A 26,501-nucleotide genomic window follows, 5' to 3' on the forward strand; every position below is an offset into this window, starting at 1 on the left:
ATGTGGTATCAGTTTCGATTAACGATGAGTTATTGAATTTAATCGCAAAAAATTCACACTATACACACTATATTCGACATTTAAAATTTAGGATAACGTTCTTAAAACAGAATGAACACAGCACGAACATGGATGTACGCAAGGCCTTCCTTCATAATCAGTTATACAATTCACTTTAATCACGGATGTACGTTAGATGCACACAAGCGACGCAGGGCTGGATGTTCAAACGTAGCGTGCGTTATAATAATCCATACATACTGTACGTAAAAAAAATATATACTTATATATATATATATATATATATATATATATTTTCGAGTAAATGTTGGTAATAGACCATAATTTTTAAAATATTCTATAAATTCTACCGAATGTTTGGCGTTAATATGTTTGTAGTTCCTTTTTCGATTTTTCTCACTAAAGTTTTTTGGTGAACGTTTAGTTTATTAAAATACAAAATAAACTTATTTTTCGAATTCATGCTGCAAATACGGCCATATTTCGATTCCGAATGAATCATCGTCAGTGCTGCTTGCTGTATATATAGGGAAATATTGACTTTGTCAAGATTAACTTTGCTGTTCTGGTATATTACTTTGGTGTTGCTGTCGAGGATTTCCCTATATATATATATATATATATATATATATATATATATTCTCTAAATTCTAACGAATGTTTGGCGTTAACATGTTTGTAGTTCGTTTTTCAATTTTTCTCACTAAAGCTTTTTGGTGAACGTGCCCCATCATAAACCATATAAGTTTGGCCCCCCATTTCAAACCTGAAATAAAGCCTCTGATAACAAATGATGAAGTTTGATTGAAAAATAGATTTTTAGTTTGAAAACTATCAATTTAATTATTATGCCAATGTCATTATTCACTATTTATTTTGTTAATGTACCTTTTGAAAACGCAACATTTTGTTGATGATGCTGTTTTTATTTTAAATTTGTTTAATCTCGATTTAGACCTTTGGACTTAGGAGTCTTTGCTCATTTGTATTCTGCTTAGATGTAAATTTTGGCTATTTCTTTTTGAGAGTGAAGATCCATGCATGACTATATGAATGCACTTAAGATATAAAAAAAACTAAAAAAAAGTGTGATTTTATGTTTGTACTAATACAAATAAACAAATTAAATTTATTTTAAATGAAACAAAAGACATCCTGTTTTTCATTCACATTCAAACAAAGCAAACCAAATGCTTGGTCGAATAATAAATTTTTTCGGGAAATTTGATCATAAGTTGTTTCCTAATTTATACCTAACTTTTATTTGTCCACTGTTTGAGTTTGCAGTATCAGTTTTGACCCCAGATCTAAAGGGTGATAGCGAGGTAATCGAAAAAGTCCAGCACAGAGCAACAAAGTTGGTTCCATTTATAAGATACCTAGCTTATGAAGATCGTCTTAAAAAATTAGAATTAACAACTTTGGTGGAAAGAAGAAAAAGAGGAGATTTAACTCAATTGTTTAAAATCATGCATAATTTGGACAAAGTTGATTTAAATAATCGTTTTAGCTTAGTCAAAACCAAAACACCAGGTCACAGTTTGAAATATTTTAAAGAGTTAACCAGACATAGAGACAGAGAGAATTATTTATTCAATAGAGTCGCAAATACTTGGAACTAATTACCAAATGAACTTGTTGAGGCACAATCAATTAGCAAATTTAAAGCAATCAACGATTCAGCTGTGCTAGCATGCCTGACAGCATGCTCGCTGGATAACCTCCAAAACAGCATTACTGGTATTACTACTCTACTACTACTACTACTGCTACTACACCTGGTAAATTTTTGCGTTTTGTAGTTCCAATTTTGTTACAATTTCTGCCAGCCAATGATGTAGTTGTAGTCAGTTAGCAACTTGAGAACATACTTAAAATTATACAATTGCGTAAGTAAAGTAAGTAATATGCGTTAGTATAACTAACAAGACAAAACTATCTACACCACAACAAATGGCACCTATTTATGCAGCATAGCCTACAAAGGAGCAAGCACCAAAAAATCATGCAACTGAATTACTTGTGAGAAAGTGATAACAATCACATCCAATAGATTCCCATTATGCATGACAACATCCCTTGAATACTTGAGCAGCAGAGTTATGAGGAATATAAAATATGCAAGGACGTTTCAATGTACAAAGTCATACATACAATACATTCTGCTCGCTTTGTACATACCTTATTTTTCTGTGATTATTTATTGTGAATGATAAAATATGGCAAATATAATGCATGCATGCTTTTATAAGCGCAGCCTGTTTAAATAATCTAGTTGTGCAAAACATGAAACTTGTATGTGATTGCGAGAACGTTTTTATCTTATAGTCATAAGTATCTGAATCTGTTAAACCAAATGAAGCAAAACCCGACAAAATATTAGAACATCTATGTAATTATTGCCATTCTTGACTGTTTGTGTGCTTAAACCGCTTATTTATTAACGGAATGAGTGTATACAGCAAAGCTTTGCCGAACTCGCATATTGTTATAAAATATCGGTATTCGGCATAGGTAAAAGAAATACTGTTCTGATGAAAAATTTGTTCTTATAAAAAAATGCACTTATTATTTTAGAATTTCATTTGCTAAGTTATTTTGAATCATCATTTAAGGTTGACAATAATAATTTAAGTTGTTCAGGTTTAGTCAAACAAATACAAAAACCGATATGTTTTTCAAACGGAATAATTCTAATCAAACATCAATCAAATTAATAAAATCGATTTTTTCATGTGTGTAAAATAATAAAAAAAATGTAATTCTGACTTCTTATGTGACAAATTTTTTAAATTTTAATCAACAATGATTTTTTGTTTTGAAAGACTTATAGATTGTATCATATTAAATGACTATTTAAATAATTTTTATTAAGTTAAAAGATTTGATTTGATCTTTGGTTTAATGGCGGATGGATGCAAACATTTATTTTTCTTTAAACTATCTCGTTCTAAGTTATTTTCTATCGTTTCCTATAAATAATATGCTTTTTTTCAAGTAAACTCGTAGTAATTTATTACCCAAATTAATTTTGACATGAAATTAATATTACTAACAATTTCAATAATTCTCATCTTTTACGTTTTACGTTGGTTAGCTTTAATGACGTCTTGCAGGCTGCCAAAACTTGGCCAAAACTTTTTCCTTTGAGTCATTTGAGAATATTGTTACTAAAATTCTAGACAAGTCAAATGAAAACCTGGTAAGGGTGATAGCACTATCCAACGCCAATCTTGAAAAAATATTTGAGAAGTTCGACTCTAGTCTTACAAGAGTCATCGAAAGGTCAAACGAAAACTTGCGCAAATCAATGGCTCATTCTGAAGGATTGATGAGCAAACTCTTCGAATCAACGTTACTTCGAATGGAGGCCCTCAGCAATAGTTTTGAGCGAGCGGTTCGAAGCATGTCTGATGCAGTGACGGATTCGATGAATCAGCTCCACACAGCCATGTCCACATTGGGCACCAATATTGCCCAATGTCAAATTCAGATGCTGAAGATCAACGAAACGTCAATGATTGAGCAAATGACAAAGGCTCTGTGGACAGTAGAACAGGAGAAGAAAGATGAAGAGCATTGGGCCAACAATGTAATTATTTCTGGCCTTGTTTAACAAACTGGGGTTAATGACAGAGAGGTAGTTTTGGACTTGTGCGAAAAACATTTGACGGTGAAACCACAAATAATAGAAACGCTTCGTATAGGCACCTCACAAATTTGTGCAACATTGTCCGGTCAATCTGCAGTTGATGATCTGATTTCCTCAACAAGACTGCTACGCTCATCGCCCGACACAAAAAGTATTTTCATCAATCATGACCTGTCTAGAAAACAGGCCAAGCAAGCATTTCTCAAACGACAAGCACGACGCCTTCCAAAATTAAGCGGTGACAAAATCAAATTGGACGACCAAAAAAAGATCAGCCCTTTCGTTAAGATCAGACCTCTTCGAATGGCTTTGACCAACACCAAAAGTCTAAAAAACAAGCAGAACGATTTAATTTTATTTTTGTTGGACTACGATCCCGATATATTTTTTGTTGTCGAAACATGGCTACCCCCTGATGATCCTGATGAGATATTCTTACCGCCTGGCTACGCTTTTGTTAGAAAAGATCGCGGTATGACCTTCATCATCAAAATATTCACATATTGAAATAATATCCATTGATATTACCCAATCGTCTACAAATTACCGATTCATATTATACTATCGTCCTGGTGGTTATGACAAGTTGGCTGATGATTATACAATCGATAGCATCCAATGTATTAGAGAGTTATTAACTGGACTAATTATTCATCTTCGATTAATTCAATTTACAACTCCTTTATTCAACTCTTCAACAAACTTGGTCTGCAACAACTGGTTGATTTACCTACTCGGGGTCAAAATATTTTGGACTTGGTACTCTCGGATGATACCAGCTTACTAGCCGAACTGGATGTTATTAGTCCGCTTGCCTCGAGTGATCACAACATTATAACATTTCAAATCAATTACACCATCGACAAGCCACCAAGTATTGTTCCGCTCAACAAAACATATTTTCTAGATTTCAACAGGGCTGATTACAATTGTTTAAATGATTATTTGTCTAGCATAAATTGGGACGATTGTAAAAAAACATTTTCAGTAGGTCCAGACGGTATACCAAACATTCTTCTTAAAATTTGTGCATCAAGCCTGACTCTTCCATTGTGTCAAATATTTGACATATCATTTAAAACTAATTCTTTACCAACAAAATGGAAGACAGCTTTTATTACTCCTATTCATAAGAAAGGTCCAACCAATCTCCCAAACAACTGCCGACCAATATCACCGACTTGTTCATCATGCCGGGTTATGGAGAAAATCATCAACAAGAATATTATCTCACTTGCTAGATAATAATTTAATCACTAATTTTCAATATGGTTTTTTGCCTGCGAGATCAACTTCTACCAACCTCCTTAAATTTTTAAGCGATCTGTTATTGATTCGTCAACAAAAGGAAAGATGCGACACAGTCTATCTTGACTTCCAAAAAGCATTCGCTTCCGTTTCTCATGTCAAACTGGTTTGTAAATTAAAGGCTTATGGGGTGTCTGGTAGCTTGCTTTTGTGGATGGCTGATTTTTTTACATGGCCGTTTTCAAATCGTTCGGATTTAAAATAGGCTATCAAATTCCATTGCAGTGTCTAGTGGTATTCCTCAGCGAAGCGTGTTGGGACCCACTCTATTTCTAATTTTCATTAACGACATCGAGGATTGCATTTCATCAAACCCTGTATCAATGCTACTTTTTGGTTATGACATCAAATTATATACCAGTTCATTAAATTCCGTACAGTTACAACAGGTCATCGACAACATTGTTGTATGGAGTAACAGGTGGCAGCTACCACTTTCTCCCAACAAATGTTCTCTGTGCTCGTTTTTGCCAGCATCTAGAAATGTTCCAGCCGTACATCATTACTCAATTGATCACCACGCTTTAACGCCTGGTGAGTATTTTAAAGATTTGGGCGTAACCTTCGATAATCAATTGAAATTTAATCATCATATCAACGATATTACGCACAGAGCTTCTACTCGTGCTCGTCTAATCAGCAAATGTTTCACATCAAGAGATAAAAAGCTAATTATCAAAGTCTTCTGCACTTACGTTTGTCCTTTGTTAGAATACTGTTCATCCGTTTGGAGTCCTTATTATAAATATCAAGTATGCAAAGTGGAATGTGTTCAAAGACGATTCACGAAAGCCATTACTTCAGTTCGCCTTCATCCGTATTTGTCTCGATTGCACGCTGCTGGAATTCAAATTTTAGAACATTGCAGAGCAATTATTGACTTGTGTCTTGTGTACAAACTATTAAACAAGCTTGTCGTCTCAGATTTAAACGATCATTTTTGCCCCTCACAATCTTTGTCTTTTCGCCCAATATCTATCACCCCCATACTCTCACGTATTCTAGAAAAATTCATCGTTAGGTCATTCATCTATCCATGTCTCAACCATCTATACATCAAACCACTATTACAAGATCAGTTTTTAGCTGATTTTAGCTCTACTCTTTCATCTACTCTACCTATTAACTCTAGCGTATGTCAAGGTTCTGTCCTTGGACCTTTATCATCAATGCTTCTACTCTCAAAACTTTTCATAGCTCTAATCAAATCATCAAATACGCTGACGACACCTACCTTATCATCCCATCATCTAACTCAAACACCATCCAATCAGAACTCGACTCATTAACTTCATGGTCAAACGATGCAACCTGTCACTTAATCTCAATAAATTATTCGAACTCATCATTCACAATAGCCGTAAAAAAATAACATTACCTCCAGAACACCCATCAATCACTCGCACAAATCAATTAAAAATATTAGGCATCACATTCACCTCCACGCTCAATATAACGCCTCATATCAATCACATCATCACAAAAGGTTTTCAAACATTTCACGCACTCAAAACATTCCGTTCACAAGGTCTCAGAAGCATCAAATTATTCGACATCACTGAATCGCTCATCATCTTACGCATCAAATATGCAGCTCCCTTCTGGTCTGGTTTTGCTACACAACAACAACTACAGCAACTACAATCTCTCATCAAAAAACTAATTCGCTTCAACTATCTACCTGCATCATATCCTAACGTCACTCAGATATTCAACAAACTCGATTCAAGGCTGTTCAAAAAAGTAGAAAATAACAACAGTTACGTCGTCCATCCTCTACTAACACACAATCTTCGTCAGCACAAACATAACTATCAAGTCGTCTCCCAATCTACATACCAGGAGAAGACCTTCATCACAAGACACCTCAAACCTATTAATACTCACTAAAACTAAGTTATCATTACAGAACTAGTTTTTATTTATCAATCACCTCACTAACTCACCATCAAACATATTAATATTCATTAGAACTTTATCATTCACAGATCAATCAATCAATCTTCGTTTTGCGTCCAGAGACCCGGTTTCCCGAGGTAGGACGTTGTTTTCTTTGCCATCAACTTTTTGCGCCAAATTAGACGATCAGTTGTATCCATTTCATTTAAATTTAGAGCTTTCATGTCTTGCTCGATTGTTTGCGACCAGAACTTCTTTGGACGGTCCTTGGGACGTGTGTCAGGTACTTCAACATCTGCAAGAGAAGTTATGGCACTCTTTCCACTTCGTTTGATATGACCAGACCACCGCAGACGGTGTTGCCGGCATTCATCCTTTATATCATCTAAACCAGCACGACGCAGGATTTCGGTAGATTTGATGTGGTCCTTCAGACTAATTCGTTGCATCCATCGGAGCATTTTCATGTCGGTTCGTTGAAGTTGTTGTTCCAGTTTGGTTGTCATTGGCCATGTTTCTGCACCATATAACAGGCTGCACGTATGCATGCTCGAACGGCAGCTTCAGCTGTTCCAGTACAATCTAGAACATCCCCTAGATATTGAAACGATGTGACTTTCTCTATTTTAATGGCTTCAAAAACAGTGCTATTTCGAATTTGTTGTTGTGGATTGATGCAAGCAGGACAAACAAAATTGGACACTTTAGATAAAGTACCAATTATTTTTGAACAACGTTTGTGACACCACTGATTACACTGCTGACACTTGATTGAATTGTTACCTACACCAGCTTTACAAACTGAACAGGGCCATCGTCCAGTAGCTGTGGATTGGATGGGTTCACCAGTGTTCATTGCTTTGGTTTTGCTGATGTTGACTTTGAATCCATGATCGGCGAGTCTGGTGTTCCATTCTTCAAACATCTGTGCTGCATTCTGCTCAGACGTGGCTGTTAAAACGATATCATCAGCATATACTAGATTCCAAATGTCACCAGTGCGTATCGGTTTTGTGATTTCTTCCATCACAGTTATAAATAACAGTGGACTGAGAATCGAGCCTAGTTGTTCTTCTCACGGAAAATTTTGTGGTCATCTACAGACTTTGATTTTTGCCGTTGCTTGTATGCAACTTTCTTTTCAGCTATTGCATTTTGTACACTGTCATTCCACTACCAAGTGTCACGTTCATGCTGACGTTTTGTACCAGTTTTCCCACAAACTGTAGTTGCAGCGTTCATTAAAACGGTTTTGTATGTACCCCAATCTGTACTGGCTTACGATTGGTGGTCTAACTGTGTGGCGACAATCTGTTGAAATTATTCTCGATGAATATTGCTTTTCAGCTTCCACGTTTTGATTCTCCGAGGCATTTGTTTAGACTTATGTTTTGACAGTTCGACAACCAGGTCTGCCACAAGAAGTCTATGTTGAGCGACACATGATTCGCCAAGTATAACTTTGACGTTTTTGAACAGCCTTCGGTGTAGTTGCTTGACAGCAAAGAAATCAATTTGCGTGGCTGATGGCCCACTTTTGTATGTTATGAGATGTTCCAACCTCTTTCTAAAATATGTGTTCAGTAAACAAAACCCGTGACTTTCAGCAAACTCAAAGATGCGGTTGCCATCTTCATTCCGTTTTCCATAGCCAAAACCGTCATGTACGTTGTCAAAACCATCTGTTTTCTTTCCAACGTGGCCATTGAGATCGCCTCCAATCAGGATTGTTTCAGATTTTGGTATTGTTGAGATGGTGTCAGAGAATGCAGTCCAGAAGTCATTTTTCATCTCTTCTGATTCGCCTGTCTGTGGTGCGTATGCAGAAAAAATAATCATTGTTTGCTTTTCTATGCGAAGCTTGATCCACATGAGACGTGAATTAATCTTTTTAATATCCAGTACTTCTTGTGCTAGCGGTTCTCTGACCAAAATCCCAACACCATTTTTGGCCGTCTTTTGACCATTCCAAAATAGTTTATATTTTTTTTTGTCTGAGTTGACATGACAGACACCATTCGATTTTCATCGGGTTTCCTGAAGGCAGCAGATGTCAATCCTTCTACGCTCGAGCATTTTTGCGATTTCCATGCTGCGGCCAGTCAGTGATCCAACATTGAGCGTTCCAAGTCTAAGTACCATAGAGAGGCCATTCTGAATTTTTCTGCAACATCCCTCCGCTATTGCATACTTCCCAGGGATTCTTGGCACCCCTTGACCACTTAAGGCCTGCTGGGGACTAGGGGCCGTTGTTTTTCTTTGTGATGGCATAGGAATAATTTGGGGAAAAGTTTTTACATCCGGACACCCATCCTGACGACAACCACCAGTTTTAAGCGGTGGGCCTAGCCTTTCACTCAAAAGCACGCAAGGCAGCGTGGATGCAGTTTTATGTCATACCCAGGACGTAAAATGCAACTAGTGAACCCCAAAAAACTAAAAAGGAAAGATTAAATGTTTCCAATATATCACTCAATGTATTAATGTAGTGAGAATGGATTTTTAAATCAATAGAACATATCACACAAAATTTAATTTTGAACTCTGACAAAATAATTGATCAATGAGACTACAACTAGTCAACTTTTCAAGTAAGGTTAATTCTACACCTATCTCCCGATTTACACAGTTGATACGTTCCTGAAAAAAACGTGTAAACCGAAAATTAAAAATTTTCAAGTCAAAACCGTGTAAATCGAAAAGCTTGCAGAAAATGCATAATTTTGCTATTTAACAGTTTTGATTTTTTTCAATATTTTTAGGTATACACAGAAATAAAAATAAAATGCATTGACAGGTAATATATGTAAATAAATTACGGAAACACTGTTTTTTTTTATTTAATTACAATAAATTAAACAGAAAAACAAAAAATAAAACCAAAGGTGTTTTATTATCATTCATCACTGTCAAAAATTACTCTCATTCTTTTTTTTGGAATCAAAAGTTCGAATTCACATTCATCACTCGAAATTCTTTGTGCCGAATCGATGTTTGAAGCAAAAATATTTACATTATGAAAAATGGTAATAAAATCCGTTATTAACAATTGCTTCAAATTTTTGTAAGATCATTGTAAACTTCTTCATATTGAGCCAAGCAAGCATGTGTTTAATCACAGTAGCATTTAGTAGAGTGCGATAAAAATAAAAAAAATTATTTGGAAAACCGTGTAAAAGAGAAAACGTGTAAAACAAGTGCTGTGTAAATCAGGGGATAGGTGTATATAGGATCAAAAAAAAATTGGTAATCTTTCACTTTACATCAGTTTATCGGTTGGTAATCTTTATCAATCTATTCTAGCAGACATCTAACTTTTACACATAAATAGTTTGTGTTTATTTATGGTTTATTGGTTGGTCACCCTAACTCTTTCTAACATATCTCACAGAATTTCAATACCGATGTTTATGCAGCAAGAATGATGCATAAACATTATTCACTATTCTAGCAGACAACCACTAACTTTTACACATAAATTGTGTCCAATGATTTTTTCCATTTTTTAAATAATGATCCTAAGGTGATTTGAATACATTGAGATAAACCAATGTAAAGTGAAAGATTACCCAAAAAATTAAATTTGAGTAGCAAAAATAATAGACAAAATTGAAGATTTGTTACTTGTCTAAAAAACCCAATAAACATTAATTCAACAAGCATTCCCTAACCCCAGCCAACTTATTAAAAAATAAAAATCATTATGAACTTGAAATTACTTAATATTTTATAAAAACATTTAATTTACTATACTTTTTATTTTTCGAAAACAGCTTAAAACTGAATGTTTGTTAGCTTTTCCCGAGAGATTTGTCTTTGTTGCCAAATGCATATTTCTTAAACCTCAATGGCTTCAGAACTTAACTAATGAATGCTCAGTACCATTACTAAGTTAAGAAGAGTATGTTCATCTGTTCCCAACAAGCAAGTTAAATAAGGTTGATCATAACTTAATAAAAGAAATCTGATCAAAAACAGCAAATTTACTATAATTAAAAATAAAAATAAATGCACCAACATTTATCATTCACAGATCTAGTTTTATTTATCGATTACCTCATTAACTCACTAAGTCATCATCTAGTCTATTAATTTGCCGTTACTTCATTTTATATTTCATTGTCAATTACTTTTCTTTTAATATATTTATTATTATTATTTATTTTTTTCTAACTTATTTCAATTTCATGTTTTAACATTTTTCTTCCTCACTTTTTGTATTTATTTACTCACTTATTTGTTTAATTTCGTTCTACTGCCTTGCATGTTGTTACAGTTTCTGCATCTGTCAGATCCTGATTTTTGAAGAGTAATAAAAAAAACTCGTGGTCATCACAATAAGCAAAGTGAACCAACCAACAACAATAACATCACCAAAAACTTCTTTTGTAACAGAATTGTCAGAATGTGGAACGCTTTACCGGAAGAAGTAGTTTCATTTCCATCTTTTACAGTTTTTAAGACTAAATTACTTGCTACCGATATTAGCAAATTTTTGATTTATTGATCGATGGATTTAACTAGTTTTATTTTTCTTTTATAAAATGCTTATCCGCCATTACAAATTGCTTATCAACGACCATTTCGTTTTAACAATTCTATGTTGTTTACTCTGTATTACCGTATAAGATTTAATTTTTTTTTATCATTAATTGTCGGCTTAATCATTAATCATTATGTATCTTACTTTTCTTTCCAATTTTTAATTCACTGTATACATGACAAACTGAACAGTAAGATCGAGATAATGACATTTATTTTCAAGGATCCATTTATTTTCTATTTGCCATTTTATTTATTTGAACTACAATTTATCTTGTTTTTGGTCAGACTGGGTAATGGATCGTTGGGCCCTCTGGTCAGTTACGTTAATAAATAAAATAAATAAATAAATTTCTGTAAAAAATAAAAACATTAATTTGGAACAACAGGGTGGGCTCAATAAATCAGAGTTGCAAGCCACGCCTCACAGTGTACTTGGTTCAAACAAAAAAGGATGCCTACCTATTACAAGCAAAAGTGCATTAACATTGATGCATATTTGCATACGTGTGTCATTGTTGAAAATACGCTTTAATTGTATAGGTTGACTAACAATCGACGCGTGAGAATTTTTATTATATTCTTTTACGGTTAATTAATAAGTTATCTATCACACGTCTGAATTGAGTTTATAAGTTATCAAATAAATAACTTAATTTAAAAATTTTTTTTTCTAAACATTCAATGTGGTAGCAGTTATATTTTTTGATCATCCAAAATTTATTTCCGTTAAATGCGTGTATATGCAGTTGTGTACGAAGTTATATGCATAAGGTAGGTAACGTGTCTGCTTGTATGTAGGGCAGCTTCAACCTTTCAGTTCATTTTATTAAAAGACTTGATGTGTACTGCTCAATATTCACATGCGAGCAAATGAGCTTATACAGTATTGTATGAATTCTACCGAATTGTTGGCATTAACCAATTTAAAGTTAGTCATTTCAATTTTCCTTACTAGAATTTTCTTGAAATTGTTCAATTTGGACCGGTGGTTTGGAACAGTCTACCGGCGTTTCTAAGAAAATAAGATCTATCTTTGTTTTTGTTTCAAAAGCAGCTGAAGACTCATTTATTTTTGCAAAATTAACAATGTCTTTGTCTCCGTTTGATTAATGTTTTGTTTGTTCATTTATTTTAGGGAGCGCTTTTGAGATCTTTCTTTTTTGTAATTAGCGCTGTATAAATTGACTTGTAATATATATATATATATATAGATATATATATATATATATATATATATATATATATATATATATATATATATATATATATATACCTCACAGCACTTCCCTCTGTGCGCGTCTTCAAACTTCCTATATAGGATGACTACTACAACACTATCGCGTAGACCCACCTTGCACAAAAGAGACTGTGCAATAAAAAACCATCTTAAAACTTTCCACAACACCCCAATAACTAGGAACCTTTAGATAACAATACAAAAATTCTATACAACAATCAACAGCATTACAACCTAAGAGTTGCAGAAGCCATTTTCATCAAATCTGAAAAACCTTCCATCAACATCCAACAACGAATCACAACAACACTTCCAACTCGAAGAATGAACAACAATAAAGTTAATCGGATCAACCAGCAATCTAACAATGATGATAATAACAATAATGATAATAACAACAACAACAACACCATCAACAACAACAAGAGCAGCAGCAGCAGCAACAACAACAACAACAACAACAATAATAATAATAAAGACAATAACGATAACAATAATAATAATAATGAATTAACTAATTTCGCGTCTTACAATTTGGACGCTTTTTTTTGCCTCCTTGACAACTATCGTTTAAACAATTTTAAAATTTTTCGTTATTAAAATTTTTCATTACAATTTCATGATTCTTTTTTGAATTTATTTGTATATATTTTTAATAATATTAAAACTGTAATAATACTAATTAATAAATTTATAAAAAATGCACTGATGATGACGGTTTATCTTCAATAATTTTGATAGAATGTTTGTTAATAAAAATAATGCTTCAATTTTAAACAGACTCAATCTTGTCGATAAAAATTTACTAAGACAAATCGAGAAATTCGAATACAAGTTGATGAATACTAATAAATCGGTGGAATTTATTACATATTGTCAAGAATTCGGTCTTCTACCAGATATATATATATATTGTTCCGTTTTTGTGTCGTTGTTTTTACAGCGACTTTGATTGTAACTTAATTAGAATTAAAGTTAATCATTTGTTTATATATTCATATGATTTACGATCAACCGTTAGAAAAATCGAAAAATAAATTGGAAATTAACTAACGCCGAACATGTTATGTATTTTATCATGAATAATTGCATTTCTGAGAGTCTTAATCAAATTTAATCGAAACTGATACCACATCGAACAACATAACATTACAGTCATTGAAATGTTATATTTTATTTTATATTTACATAACCTGGTTTGTTTCATTGTTTATTTAAATAACAATTTATTAGTTTTTCAAAACTATCAATTTTTTAATTTATATATATATATATATTCTTATAGCGCTTATTACACACAAAATGTTTCTCAAAAGCACTGTCGAAAAAAACAGTTGAATTGCTACGATAAACCAAATCTTATAATGAAAACAAAAATGATTTCAATAATTTCTTGAATGATTTTTCTGTCAGTTCGGGCTGTCTTAGATAACTTGGTAGACTATTCCAAACGGCTGGTCCACTTACTAAGAAACTTCTCTCCGCCATTTTCAAGTTGGTTTGGGGCACACATAACAAGTTGCTATCATCAGACCTTAAGCAGACAGTTTTAAAAAACAGTTGTTTCGGTGCGGGTATTTCTTTCAAATAAACTGGCGCTATTCCCTTTATACATTTGAACATGATTATTGATATTTTGAACAAAATTCTTTTTTTGACCATCAACCAGTGCAGTTCTCTGAATATCGGGGTAACATGGTCAAACTTTTTTGCACCAACCACTATCTTAGCTGCCCGATTCTGAATTGACTGAAGCACAGATGACGATTTTTCAAGCAAACCATAAAATAGGCTGTTGCAATAATCCAGTCTAGAATGAATAAACGAATGCACTAAACTTAGAATAACATCTTTGGTTAAGCTTTTGCGGATTATTTTTAACTTTCGCAGTTGAATATATATATATATATATATATATATATATATCTGTGTTTGTGTGTGTGTGTGTGTGTGTGTGTGTGTGTGTGTGTGTGTGTGTGTGTGTGTGTGTGTGTGTGTTGGAACGAGGCCATATTTTATTATGCAGTATTGAATGAATTCTACCAAATTGTTGGCCTTAATCATTTTAAAGTTTCAACACACACACACACATAAATGAAATCAGTGAAGGTCAATAAAGTACAAAACGATAAAGTATTTCTATGTCAAAATAAATATGTTTTTAAGTTCCTCTTAAAATCATCAAGTCTAGGCATTCTGAGCGATTGCGGAAGACTGTTCCAGGCAATTGGTCCTGACACGGCAATATTTCTAGTTGTAGTTTGTAGTTTAGTAGTTGTCACTGCCAGTAAGTTTGCATAGTCTGATCTCAATTTTACACCTGTTGAAGAAGCTGGTTTTTTAAGATTTTATTTATTAGATATACTGATAACAACCCGTTCATAGCCTTATACATAGTCACACAAATCTTATAGTTGATTCTTTTGTTCACTGTTAGCCAATGTAGGTCTCTTAAAATGGGTGTCACATGGTCATACTTTCTACGTCCAACAATTATTTTTGCAGCTCTATTCTGTATCCATTGAAGAAAAGCTATAAATCTCTCTGGTAATCCATTGAACAAGCTATTACAGTAGTCTAACCGTGAATGAACAAACGCATGAAGTAGTGTTTGCATGGTTGTTTGATGTAAATATTTTCGAACGCGGTATAACTGGCAAAGCTGATAAGAACATGATTTAGATATGGTTTTTATATGATCCTTGAAAGATAATCTCGAGTCAAAAATACATCCTAGGTTTGTTGCATTTTTACAGAATTGTATTTCATTATTATCAATTTTGACTAAATTAATTATTAATGTTAGAAAGCTGTTGCCATGTACCGACAATTGTCAACGTTATCATAAAGTAAGCTATGGTTATTATCTTTACAAAGAATTTCGTTTACTACGTTCCATAGACCCATTGAATCACGATTACTATCAGCAATCAACGTTTTCCAGTTATCATTTCTTTTTATTGAAAATAGTTTGGTTTTATTTTTTAAAGAAGCAATTCATTCATTTTTACTCACTGATGACAAACAACATCTGTATTTTCTTTCTTTACTTCGACAGTATCTTTTAGCTGCTCTACACTCATCATCAAAACATGGAGCCATAAGATCACTTCTATGCTCGATAGACCGGAGAGGCGCAATTTTGTCGGCAATCTTCCTCATTTCGTTATTTATAACATCAAATTCACGATTCACATCTCGACTTTGACAAGGCCCATGCAGTGGTGAATTCATAACATGCATGGTCAGTATATTTTCATCAATACCTAGCTAATCTTGAAGTTTTGTTATTACATGCTCGAGTTATTGGTATGTCAACATGTACCAAGCTATGATCTGAGTAAACTCCACAAGGGAATAACCTGATATTTGTAACTTCAAAATTGTGTGAAATAACTACTAAACCAAGTGTACCACCGAGAACATGTGTTGACTCATTGATGTAATTTGTCAATTGGAACATTTCAAACACTTCAATCAGATTAACGGTATGTCGATCTTTGTTTATTTCAACGTGTATGTTAAAATCCCCAACTAAAATAACATTCAAACTTAAGAATGTAATATTTTCCAAAACACATATGAGTTCATCGAAAAATGTATAACTGTCTTGAGCCGAACCTGGTCGGTATAACGCCAATAAAACAAAGTCTTTATTATTTACGATCATTTTAATAGCTACAGCCTCGAACGTTGTTAGAACAGGTAGATCAATAAATTTATATTTAAAGTTTGATCTAAAAACTACAATTATTCCTCCATGCCGCAGATCATTTAATCAAAGAAAATCAAGATAAAGATATCCTGATGGTATAGATGATTTTACTGAAATATTGTCCGTTGAACCATGCCATGTTTCCACTAAAACAAAGATGTCCAGACCCTCTTGGATTAATTCATAAATAATATCAGACTTTGAGTTGACAGATCTTATATTAAGTAGGCCAAGTATATATATATATATATATATATATATATATATATATATATATATATATATATATATATATATAACCAATTACCATTATTACACTGATGATGGTAAAGGTTACTGAAAAAAGCTTTTATTTAAAGGAATATATGAAAAATGCAGTCTTAAATAATTAGAAATTTTATTATTAATTTGAATAAATTGAATAATATCGATAAAATAATTGTTCGAAAAATTGAAAAACTTAGTTACAAACTCAACAATGCGGAAAATACGGTGATATTCCTTAATAACTGTATAAACACACACACACACATGCAATAAGTTTTAAATTCAATCGTAACTATATTATTAATTAACATGGAATGGAAAGCATCTATATTGTAATTTTTATATTTTTCTAATAATATTAATTCAAAATTTAACACTTATAATAGCTATTTTGCCTAAAAAAGTTTTTTTTGTTTCCAATATGTTATTTTAATTTTATAAGTTTTAATTTAATATTTTTTATTAATTTATTTTTATTTTAATATATTTGTTACTTTTATAACAATTATAACAAGATTAACAGTTTAAAACCTTTTAATTTTGTCAATAAATTAAATAATAAATTGCATCATATTATTAGGAAAATTAAAATTTAAAGTAATTAGTAATATAGTTGCAATTGATTGATTATTAAAGTTGCTTACGTGCCGGTCTTATTCCAAAATATATATGAGTGTATAAGGAACCATACATAGATTGGACAGTATAGTGGAGTGTACGCACGGTGAAGGGAAGCAAGATTGCCATAGAAAGCAGCTGTCTGAATGCTCTCTCTGCCTGTTGTTTGTTTGTTGTGCTGTACTGTTTAGAAAGATGATGTCGTTTTATCATTATTTATTGGAGATGTCATCATTTCTTATTGCAAGTTGTTACATTTTATTTATGTTGATAACGTTAGGATATAGTTAATAAATAGATATCTAGTTTATCATTGCTTATTGTATCTTTTTAAATTAAATTAAAATTTTGCAGTCAGTTAAATTGCTGACTGCAAAATAAGTAAACATAACATATGAAAGTTATAATAATTTTAGTACGATTTAAATTTTGAATAAGATGACTATTCACCTGTTATGACGACTGACGTTGATTTCTTTCAACCGTGTTTGAATTTTTACGATGAATGTTTAAAACTCAAGCTGCTTGTGAATAATTGTCTGGTATTTTTTACATTTAGTAGGTAATTATAGCACATTTTTACCCATTTTATATAAAAGTAAAATAACATTTTAATGCTTTTCGACAAAGAAAACCTTTTGCTAAACGATTTGAAAAAGTCGTCAAATGAAATGAATTGTCAGTTTTTGTATAATTTGTATGGACGACTTCCAAAACTACGTGTTCTCGTCAGGGTTGTTAATATCGAAGTATCTCGTCGATAATATCGCCGATACTTCTTTGGCATTGATATCGCTGATACCTTTTAATGTTAGTAACGCAACGATCATTGCCGATGCATTTAAGAGCTGTGAATATTCGATATCTATGCTTTTCAATATAGTTGAAAAACTTCGCTTTATAATTTTGTACATTGACCATTTTTCAATTATTAATAACACTCTATGGGCGTCTACAAAAATGGCTCGCTGTTTAAGTTTTTTCTGTTGCAGCATTCATTTTTCTGATTTTGTACATTATCTCATCACCATCTTTAACTTCAAAGTTTAAATGTTTTCTATTAATTCCATTAATTTTTATTCCAGCCTGCTCGACCAACATCTATCAGCGCATCTGCTGCACGACAACATGCCCTTTTATTACACATTAATTATGAAAGCTTCTTGAATAGTAACCAACTTCATTATAGTGATCTACCTCACTTTGCTTAAAATAAACGTTTTATAAAATTAGTATTTATATGAATAAAAAAGTTACAGCTCAAGTATTATTATGATTCAATTGAAAGACCAATTGTTTTAACGTTAACAATATCTTTAGATTTAATAATGCTTCTTCATGGTTACTTTTCAACAAAATAACTTAACATAACAAAACTTGTGAAACCAATTTGAAACATCCCTTCACAAATAACCTAATCGATAGATTCATAAATTATCTACTCATTATTTTTTAAATAAACTTGTTAATTTTTTTAATCATTTAAAAGCCTAGAACGGACATTTGCACAGTTTAAGTAGATTGTAACTGCACATTATCCAATTAAAAGTGAATTGCGTTTTTTAGTTTTAATGTCTAATTATTTATTTAGTAGGTGTTTTATGGTTAAATATGAGCATTGCAAAATTTTCGTAATAAAAAATGCTCTGTTGGGCGTTGACACCCCAAAGCAGTTGGCGTATTTGTCTATTATACCAAAAACCGCACTTGAATAAAACTAAAATCAAAATCATAACATAACATATCAAGCTGAAAAAGTAAATCAGTGAAAAGCGCTTTATAGATTAAGCATGTTTATGTCGTCAACTTTTTTTTAAAACGTTAAGGTCCTTTTCTTGAAAATGTTTGGCTATACCACCGATTATTATATTTCCAACAAATGTCATTAGAGCTCTATGGCAGCTGGCGGAATTGACATCAAATCCACGTAATTAGATTCTTAAAATTGGGTGTGGTTTTGAAATTTTTGTGTGCTTCTCAATTATTTATTTATTTATTTGCATTCAGTGGCAGATCTAAAACAGGAAGCCTCCGCTGTGGACAGTACTTTTATTATAAGTCAGTAAAACTCAGTTTTTTGCCAAAAACAGCGTCTTATGTCGAAAATCAACTGAAACATAACGTGATTTAGAAAATGTTGCCAGCCTAATTTTTGCAACATTACCATGAACTTTTGAAATTTTTAAAGTTTCTGGCGTTTCTTGGCTCCCCGTCAACATTTGCAATATTTTGGTTCCCCCCGCAAAATAAATAATAAAAAATATGGCGACATTCTATCAAATTCTGGAAGCAACTGCTTAAAATCGTGAAAGATTTGTAAAATAGTTTGAAAAACAGCTGGAATTAGCAACGCAGCTGCTAGCTCACATGTCGCTTTTGCAACGCCTTTTGACTAAACTCTTTATAGGTTTCATTTAGCAATTAATAACGCTTCCATAGTTAACCAAATAGTAAATTTATGAGTCTTCAAAACATTCTCTATCGTATTCATGACGTTTATATTTAGCTCGAAATTTTTTTTCTTATCAAAAATAAAAATAGTCATCCTAATTATGTAAATAATACATAACATAGCGCCTTAAATGTACATAATAAAAATCTGTCTGGTTTCATCTCGTCATTTTGGTGGATTCTTCAACCAGCTAAGTTTGGAGCGGACCCGGACATGATAATCAATTTCATCTCAATCCACATATTTGCAACATCTAAGTTTTCGATTATTTGTTTTATTTTGATAAATTGTTTACTTCCTTTAATTTTGGGCGACACAATTAAAATGTAAATATTATTTGTATTAAAAAAATCATTAACTTTTGCTGGCGTACAAGTCGAATAAACTGTTTGCTTCTTTGTTGAAAATATTATTATTATTATTCTCTCTTAGATATTCATCAGAGGTTATCTTACAACAAACACACAGTGTATAAACATAAACACACGAGAATCAACGCATCACACACGTTTGCATGTGATAGTCGGGGATCTCTTAACATGCGAATCAGGACACTGCAGGCATTGCATTATACCAGCGCGCCGCCCAAATAAATAAATGATATGCTATGCATGGTATTAGATTGGTTGCTTATTAGCTAGAACTTTTAAAGTTATGATGTTGCATGTTAATTTTGATTTAAATCATAAAAATCCCTATCATTTTTATAAATTAGGAAAAAAGCAAACCATTAAACGCTGAAATGTTAAAAGAAAATTTATGAAAATATTAAAAATAAACGTATATTTATAGCAAGTGTTCAAAAACGTGAGAATATTCTGCAAAATGACCGCATCATTTGATGCCGCCAAAAAACGAACTGTAAGAATTAAAAATTTGTTCGAAGATGCATTAACATCAATCGTACATCAACATTAACATTAAGTTAACCCCCAACACTCAACTGAACATAGCAAAAAAAAAATGTTAATCGTTTAATCTAAAACGTTAGAAAAAAATTAGCTTAACTTGTTTCAGGAGCGAGAATAAAAATGTCTTACTAATTTTATAAATTAACAACTAAAATGCGTTTTGATAAGCATAGTAGCGATATAGAAACGAGAGCAAACAGTATTTACATAAAAACCATTGAAATCACAAATAAAGATTATGTAACCTAATAACGCAAAACAAGCCTGCAATTATAATAATTTGAAATAACTTATTTTACTAGTAAACATATTACACAAGTAATGAATTTTCGATTCATTGAAAATATTAAGGTAGGGAAGGTAGTCGAAATCATCATCAGATTTTGAACGACGCTTCTTCATAAGTTCAGTTGTATTAATATGGATATCAAAAAATGTAGCGGCCAATTGGTTTACACTTGTCCACATTTCTTCTGAAGTTATACTTTTCAATACATACAAAAATTCAAAACTTTTTTTGGGAAAATAAACAGGAAAATTAGTAGGCACGTATAACTCTGTTTCGACAGCGAACCTATTGCTCAAACTTTTCAAACTAGTCATTATTTTTGAAAAAGTTGACGATGTTTTAAAAGATAAGTCATCAACATACAACTTGCTGGAAGATAATTTTTTAAACAAATCTGGATTAATTTTTGTACATTTGAAACTGTTCATAGAACAGGTTGGAGAAGACTTAGAACCAAAACTAACATTTTCTGGAAGCCAAACTGAATCAAAATTTCTTGTTAATAATTTTTGATTTACATTCAACCACATTGAATCCCCTAAATGAAAAATTCCACGAATATTTATATTTAATAAACTGATAGCTGTTAAACAGGATAACGCAGACAAATCATCTTTTTTGAAAAAAATCAATGTTAGTTTCCATTTATTGACGAACTGCTCACTTGGATGCAAAGTTGTGCAGTAGATTATTTTTTCAAAAAAAAGCTTGAAATAAGATTCATAAACGGGTAAACGTTCATTTAAATTTTCGTAAATACTTACTGCCAAAATAATATCGGAAAGTTTTTTGCCACTTTTGTTGATTAAATTCCATGACGACGATATAGTGTAGTTGCACCAATGAGAAAGTTGTTCTAGAATTGCTTGTTCGTTTGTTGCCAGTGGGGGAATACTATTTAAAGGGTGATGAGGAAGTGATGTGTTTTGCTCATTTGGATGAAATATCAAGGAAAAACTTTTATTTGCAATGCACCCATTGCTAGTTGGTACAATTGGATGATTGACAAGTGTTGGATCTAACTGAATAAGATCAGATATCCAAGCTTTAATGAGGGTGTAGTCATCTTCCGACCAGTACTTTCCATCAACAAGTATTCGTGTGGCTTGTAATATGCATTCTTTAAAAACATTTGATGAACATTTCCAATATTGCAATGTCCCCATAAACTCACCCATGTATTTATACAATTGTTTTTCTTGGTCAAAGTCGTTTAACAGATTATGTCCTGATCGTTTCTGATAGAAAGTAGCTGGTCCAAAAGCTATCCTTTGTCCAATCAACCACATTAATCTTTGTGTCCAGTATGATCGATAAATGTCTGTTGCTCGGTCTGTCACTGATATTGGAAAAACTAATCCCCAGAATGCTCGTCTGTGAAAGAGAGTGTTTTGAGAATTGAAAGGAGAAAATGTACCAACAGGATGAATATACAATGGAGACAACTTGTCAAACTTAATGTCGATTCTAATATCGGAATATTTTCTAGTGAGCCTGTAGATAGCATCCATGTCTGGATCTCCGTTAACTAAGCTCTGAACGATGGCCGGGGGATCTGTCGGACAACTAATGTAATTTCTCGGTACTGGCTGTCCAATCTTATCTAAGGGATAACCTCGAGGCCACGTTGATGACTGACCAAAATGAGCGTATGGATTGAAAATTATGTTATCAGTTTTTACAACCAGTCTGTAAGGATGAAGTTGAGAGAAAAGTGTCAACCGTTGGCTTGGCACATTGTCATCATCTGATTCATAAATGTATTCAGCTCCGTTCTATTAAAAATGAATAATAAAATTTGCTAAACATATTAAACAATTTCTTTGAAAGTCAGTTTGTTTGTTTGTTTGATTTTTTGTTACAAAAGAGTAAAATGAAGCTTGATGTATTTTATTTTTTAAAAGCAAAATATATCATCGCAATCTCAATTGTTCCTCTAATATTTGCCTAATTTAAGTTTACCTAATTTATACATATGACCAAAATAGGATATACATGGGAATATGATATTAGGAATGTTGTTTAAATTCGAACAAACCAAGTCAGTGCAGAGCGGAGTAACTGAATTAATTGTCCACTAGTTAAATATTTTCCACAAATTATACGATATAGCAAAAATGACTGACATTTTAAAGCTTTCTCAAACTATCGCAACATTTTTCAAACTTCAAAAACTTTCATAAAAAAGGAAAATGAAAATAACTAAAAATGTTTCCCGCTTATTTCAATCTTTGCGTAAAATTTTTAAATATTATATAAAAATCTTTCTGATTCCACACTCCGCCCTTTAAGTATAGCTTTTAACTCTGCTGCTCGTCTACTTGCTCGTGGCCATATCTTTTCTCATATATTTCCATATCTTGTACTCTTACACTGGCAACCAATAAAATGTAGAAAAATTTAAAAATTTTGCACATTATTTTTTTAATAATTTATTATTTATTTCTTAAGTACTTATCAGATATATTAATTATTAGCAAAACCTAAACGCTCTGGTTTACGATCGTCTTCACTTTCTCACTTCTTCTTCACTACTGTTAATTGTTTTAATGCTAAATCTGCGTTTGCTTTTTCTAACTCTTTTCTCTGGAACTCCCTACCTCCTTTTTAAACTACTTCTCCATCACTTACGAAGTTCAGAGCGGATCTCAAGACTCATCTGTTTGTGAAATTCATTGAAAAGCGCTGTTGCACATCACGGAAATAGCGCTTTATAAACTATTTGATTAATTGATTGGTTGATTGATTGGTTGATTGATAAATTGATTGATTGATTGATTGATTACATGAATGCCAACGTACTTGTATAGCAAACAAATACCCAATGATCTTGCGTGTGTAGCGGTTCCATGGAACATATTTTACTGTTTCAAAGGGCAAGCTTTTTTGTTCCTCTACTCCAAGATAAATCACGTTTGGATATCTAAAAATAATCCATCGGTTAATATTCTAGTATAACATGATTGCCACATAATTAGGTGATTTTTAAAGATTTTTTTGTGTATGCAACATTCACAAACACAGAGATGCCCAATTGCACACATGCAAATGCACACAAAAAATCATATATATATAGCCCAGATTTTCCTTTATATTTGAATGGAAAAAAGGATGGATCCAGACAGTTTTGACGGGGAAGTCAACTTTGAAAGGGTCCATAAACTACAAATTTTTTGTGTGAGGGGGCCTAAAAATGGTTTTATGTTGCTTAACGGACAACTTTTTGTCAATTTTGCTATTTAAAACAATGTCTACAAATACTTGAACAATAAATGTTGCATAAATTTAAAAACAATTACAAAAAAGTGATTGATGAACTGTTGATACCGGGGACCCGCGGCACCTCAGATTTTCTGTAAAATCCACCATTAGATGGGAGTCCTACCTCGGGAAACCGGGTCTCTGGACGCAAAACGAAGATTGATTGATAGATGGGAGTAGAGACAGTGACGGATGCACCCCTCACCTGACCATAAAAGAAGAAAATATCGAAGATTCTGTTTAAATTTTATTTATTCTGCAAGTCTGTCAAACGCAGAGAAAGTAACAACATGCATGAAAATAAATTATAAATATAAAATGTATAAGTTACATTTAGTAAGAGTAAATAAAAATAATATAAAATAAATATTGGTGACAGTATGTAGATGAAATGAAAATTTAGCAAAAAGGACAATGACTTAAAAATTTTGAAAACCATCTCCTCGGTAATAAACGAAACTTAAAGAAATTAGCATAAAAATCATCAGCTTTAGGATTAAAAAATCATCCTTTTACCGCAAAATTCTGGATCTGCCACAGAATACAGAAGGAGATTTTTTACGAAAATGACGCAGTAAAGTAACGAAATTAATTTTATTAGGACTCGAAATGAATATGTTGGTAAGGTAAAAAATAGATCCAAGGAAGTACATAAAGAAAGGGGTAAGCAATACGTGTATACGAACGAAATTGAATTTTAAAACTGTTAGGAAGCTGAAGATCTATTACGATAGATTTTATAAACTCGGTACTTACGATGCAATGAAAACTGAGAATAATGAAAAAGATAAAAGCGGAGAATAAAATAGGTAGTTTTAATTACGAACAATTAACGTAGATGTGATGAAGTGTTAAATTACAGTGATTATATACATCATCATCAAGTACGTTAGTAGGCGCTCAACACTGGGAGGCAGAACAGGGCTTGATGATCGCTATCGTTATCTTGACATTCATGCTGGTGCTGGTGCAGTGTTCGTTCCAGGGTTGGCTAACAAAAATTCTGGGTTAGCCCTGTCTCATGATCACGCACATTTAACCGTTTTTTCATTCTTCTCTATTCTGAACCAGTCGGTTTCAGGCCCAGTGCCCTTATGTCCTTTGACAACACTTCTCCCAGGTGTAAGCTTTGGCCTTCCAATTTTCATTAAACCGCCATTTATAGTTATACATTTATTTACCGAGTCATCATTTACTTTCCTTTCCACATAACCAAACCATCTCATTCTAATATCACTACATCTAACAACCAGTGTCGGAGTCGGAATTTTTTAAGGCGCCGGAGTCGGAGTTTTATTTATTTTAAATTTTATTTATTAAAAAAAATGTTTTCAAAAAGATTGTGTTTTTAAAGGATTAATATATGTATCAATAAGCAATCATTTTTAATACTGAAAATAAATGCTAATAATGTTAGCAAAATCGAATAATTTTTCAGTATGTTTTAAAACATAAAAATAAAGTTATTTTACTAAGAAAAACAATTTAAATTACTGATTTTAAGAGTTTTTTAAAGTATTTTTTATTTAGTAGTGATAATATTTTTTCAGTATGTTGTTAATCATAAAAATAAGGTAGCTTTACTAAGAAAAACAATTACATTTAACGATTTTAAGTATTTTAAGAGTATCCTTTAATTAGGAGTGATAATAAGGTAAAATAATGATGGAAAAGTTGAAATTTTTTTCTGGAATTCAGAACCCGGAGTCAAAGTCAGAAGTAAAAAATTTTTACCCGGAGTCGGATTTTTTTAAGGGACCGGAGTCGAAATCGTCGTGAGTCGGATTTTTTGAGAGGCCGGAGTCGGATACTATTCAACAGACTCCGGCACACTGCATGACAACTTATCTATCCCTAACCTTTTCTTTATTACCTCATTACTTAGACCATCCCTCAAGGATACTTCCATTATTCTTCTCAACATCTGCATTTTTTATCTTCAGTCTTTTTAAGTGTTCAGCCGTCTAGCCCAAATTTCGCACCAATACTACAGGCAACTTCTTACACATTCCTTGCTTTTGTTGATGTCTCCTTCCAAACCACTGCATGTGTGTCACTAATCTCAATAGTGTTTTTCATAATCTATCTCTATGTCTTTCTTCAACTATCGCTTGGTCTGACTCTATGTGTCTTAAACTTAATCTTTCTAAATTTGAATTAATTTGTTTAAATAAATCTAAACACTCTATTACTATTTCTTCTATTATCTTACCTGATTCTAAAACTCTTGATGTTTCTCACAAGCTTTGTAGTCTAGGCTTTATCTTTGATTCTGAAGATTCTTGAATGTAAGCGATAATAGATGGTTCTAAAATTATTCGTCTTC

At 32.3% G+C, this 26,501-nt stretch overlaps 3 protein-coding genes across 3 annotated transcripts; 1 reads left to right on the top strand and 2 right to left on the bottom strand.

Moving 5' to 3' along the window:
• Positions 1 to 2,087: 2,087 nt before the first annotated feature.
• HELRODRAFT_165431 (hypothetical protein) lies at positions 2,088 to 6,871 on the top strand (the record flags this gene model as incomplete). The annotated part of the gene is made up of 4 exons (XM_009032009.1): positions 2,088 to 2,157; positions 3,138 to 3,613; positions 3,860 to 4,145; positions 6,510 to 6,871. 4 exons carry the CDS (start codon positions 2,088 to 2,090, stop codon positions 6,869 to 6,871), a joined length of 1,194 nt encoding a protein of 397 aa, XP_009030257.1.
• A 1,701-nt stretch (positions 6,872 to 8,572) lies between these two features.
• On the bottom strand, positions 8,573 to 8,875 carry HELRODRAFT_152537 (hypothetical protein; the record flags this gene model as incomplete). Its single annotated transcript, XM_009032010.1, has 1 exon — positions 8,573 to 8,875. A coding segment is annotated over one exon (303 nt), but the record flags the coding sequence as incomplete, so codon positions are not given.
• A 12,020-nt stretch (positions 8,876 to 20,895) lies between these two features.
• HELRODRAFT_165432 (hypothetical protein) lies at positions 20,896 to 23,331 on the bottom strand (the record flags this gene model as incomplete). Its single annotated transcript, XM_009032011.1, has 2 exons — positions 20,896 to 22,689; positions 23,236 to 23,331. The coding sequence occupies 2 exons, from the start codon at positions 23,329 to 23,331 to the stop codon at positions 20,896 to 20,898; spliced, it is 1,890 nt and encodes a 629-aa protein (XP_009030259.1).
• Positions 23,332 to 26,501: the final 3,170 nt, after the last annotated feature.

This window comes from Helobdella robusta (assembly GCF_000326865.2).
Source record: "Helobdella robusta unplaced genomic scaffold HELROscaffold_8, whole genome shotgun sequence".
NCBI lineage: Eukaryota > Metazoa > Annelida > Clitellata > Rhynchobdellida > Glossiphoniidae > Helobdella > Helobdella robusta.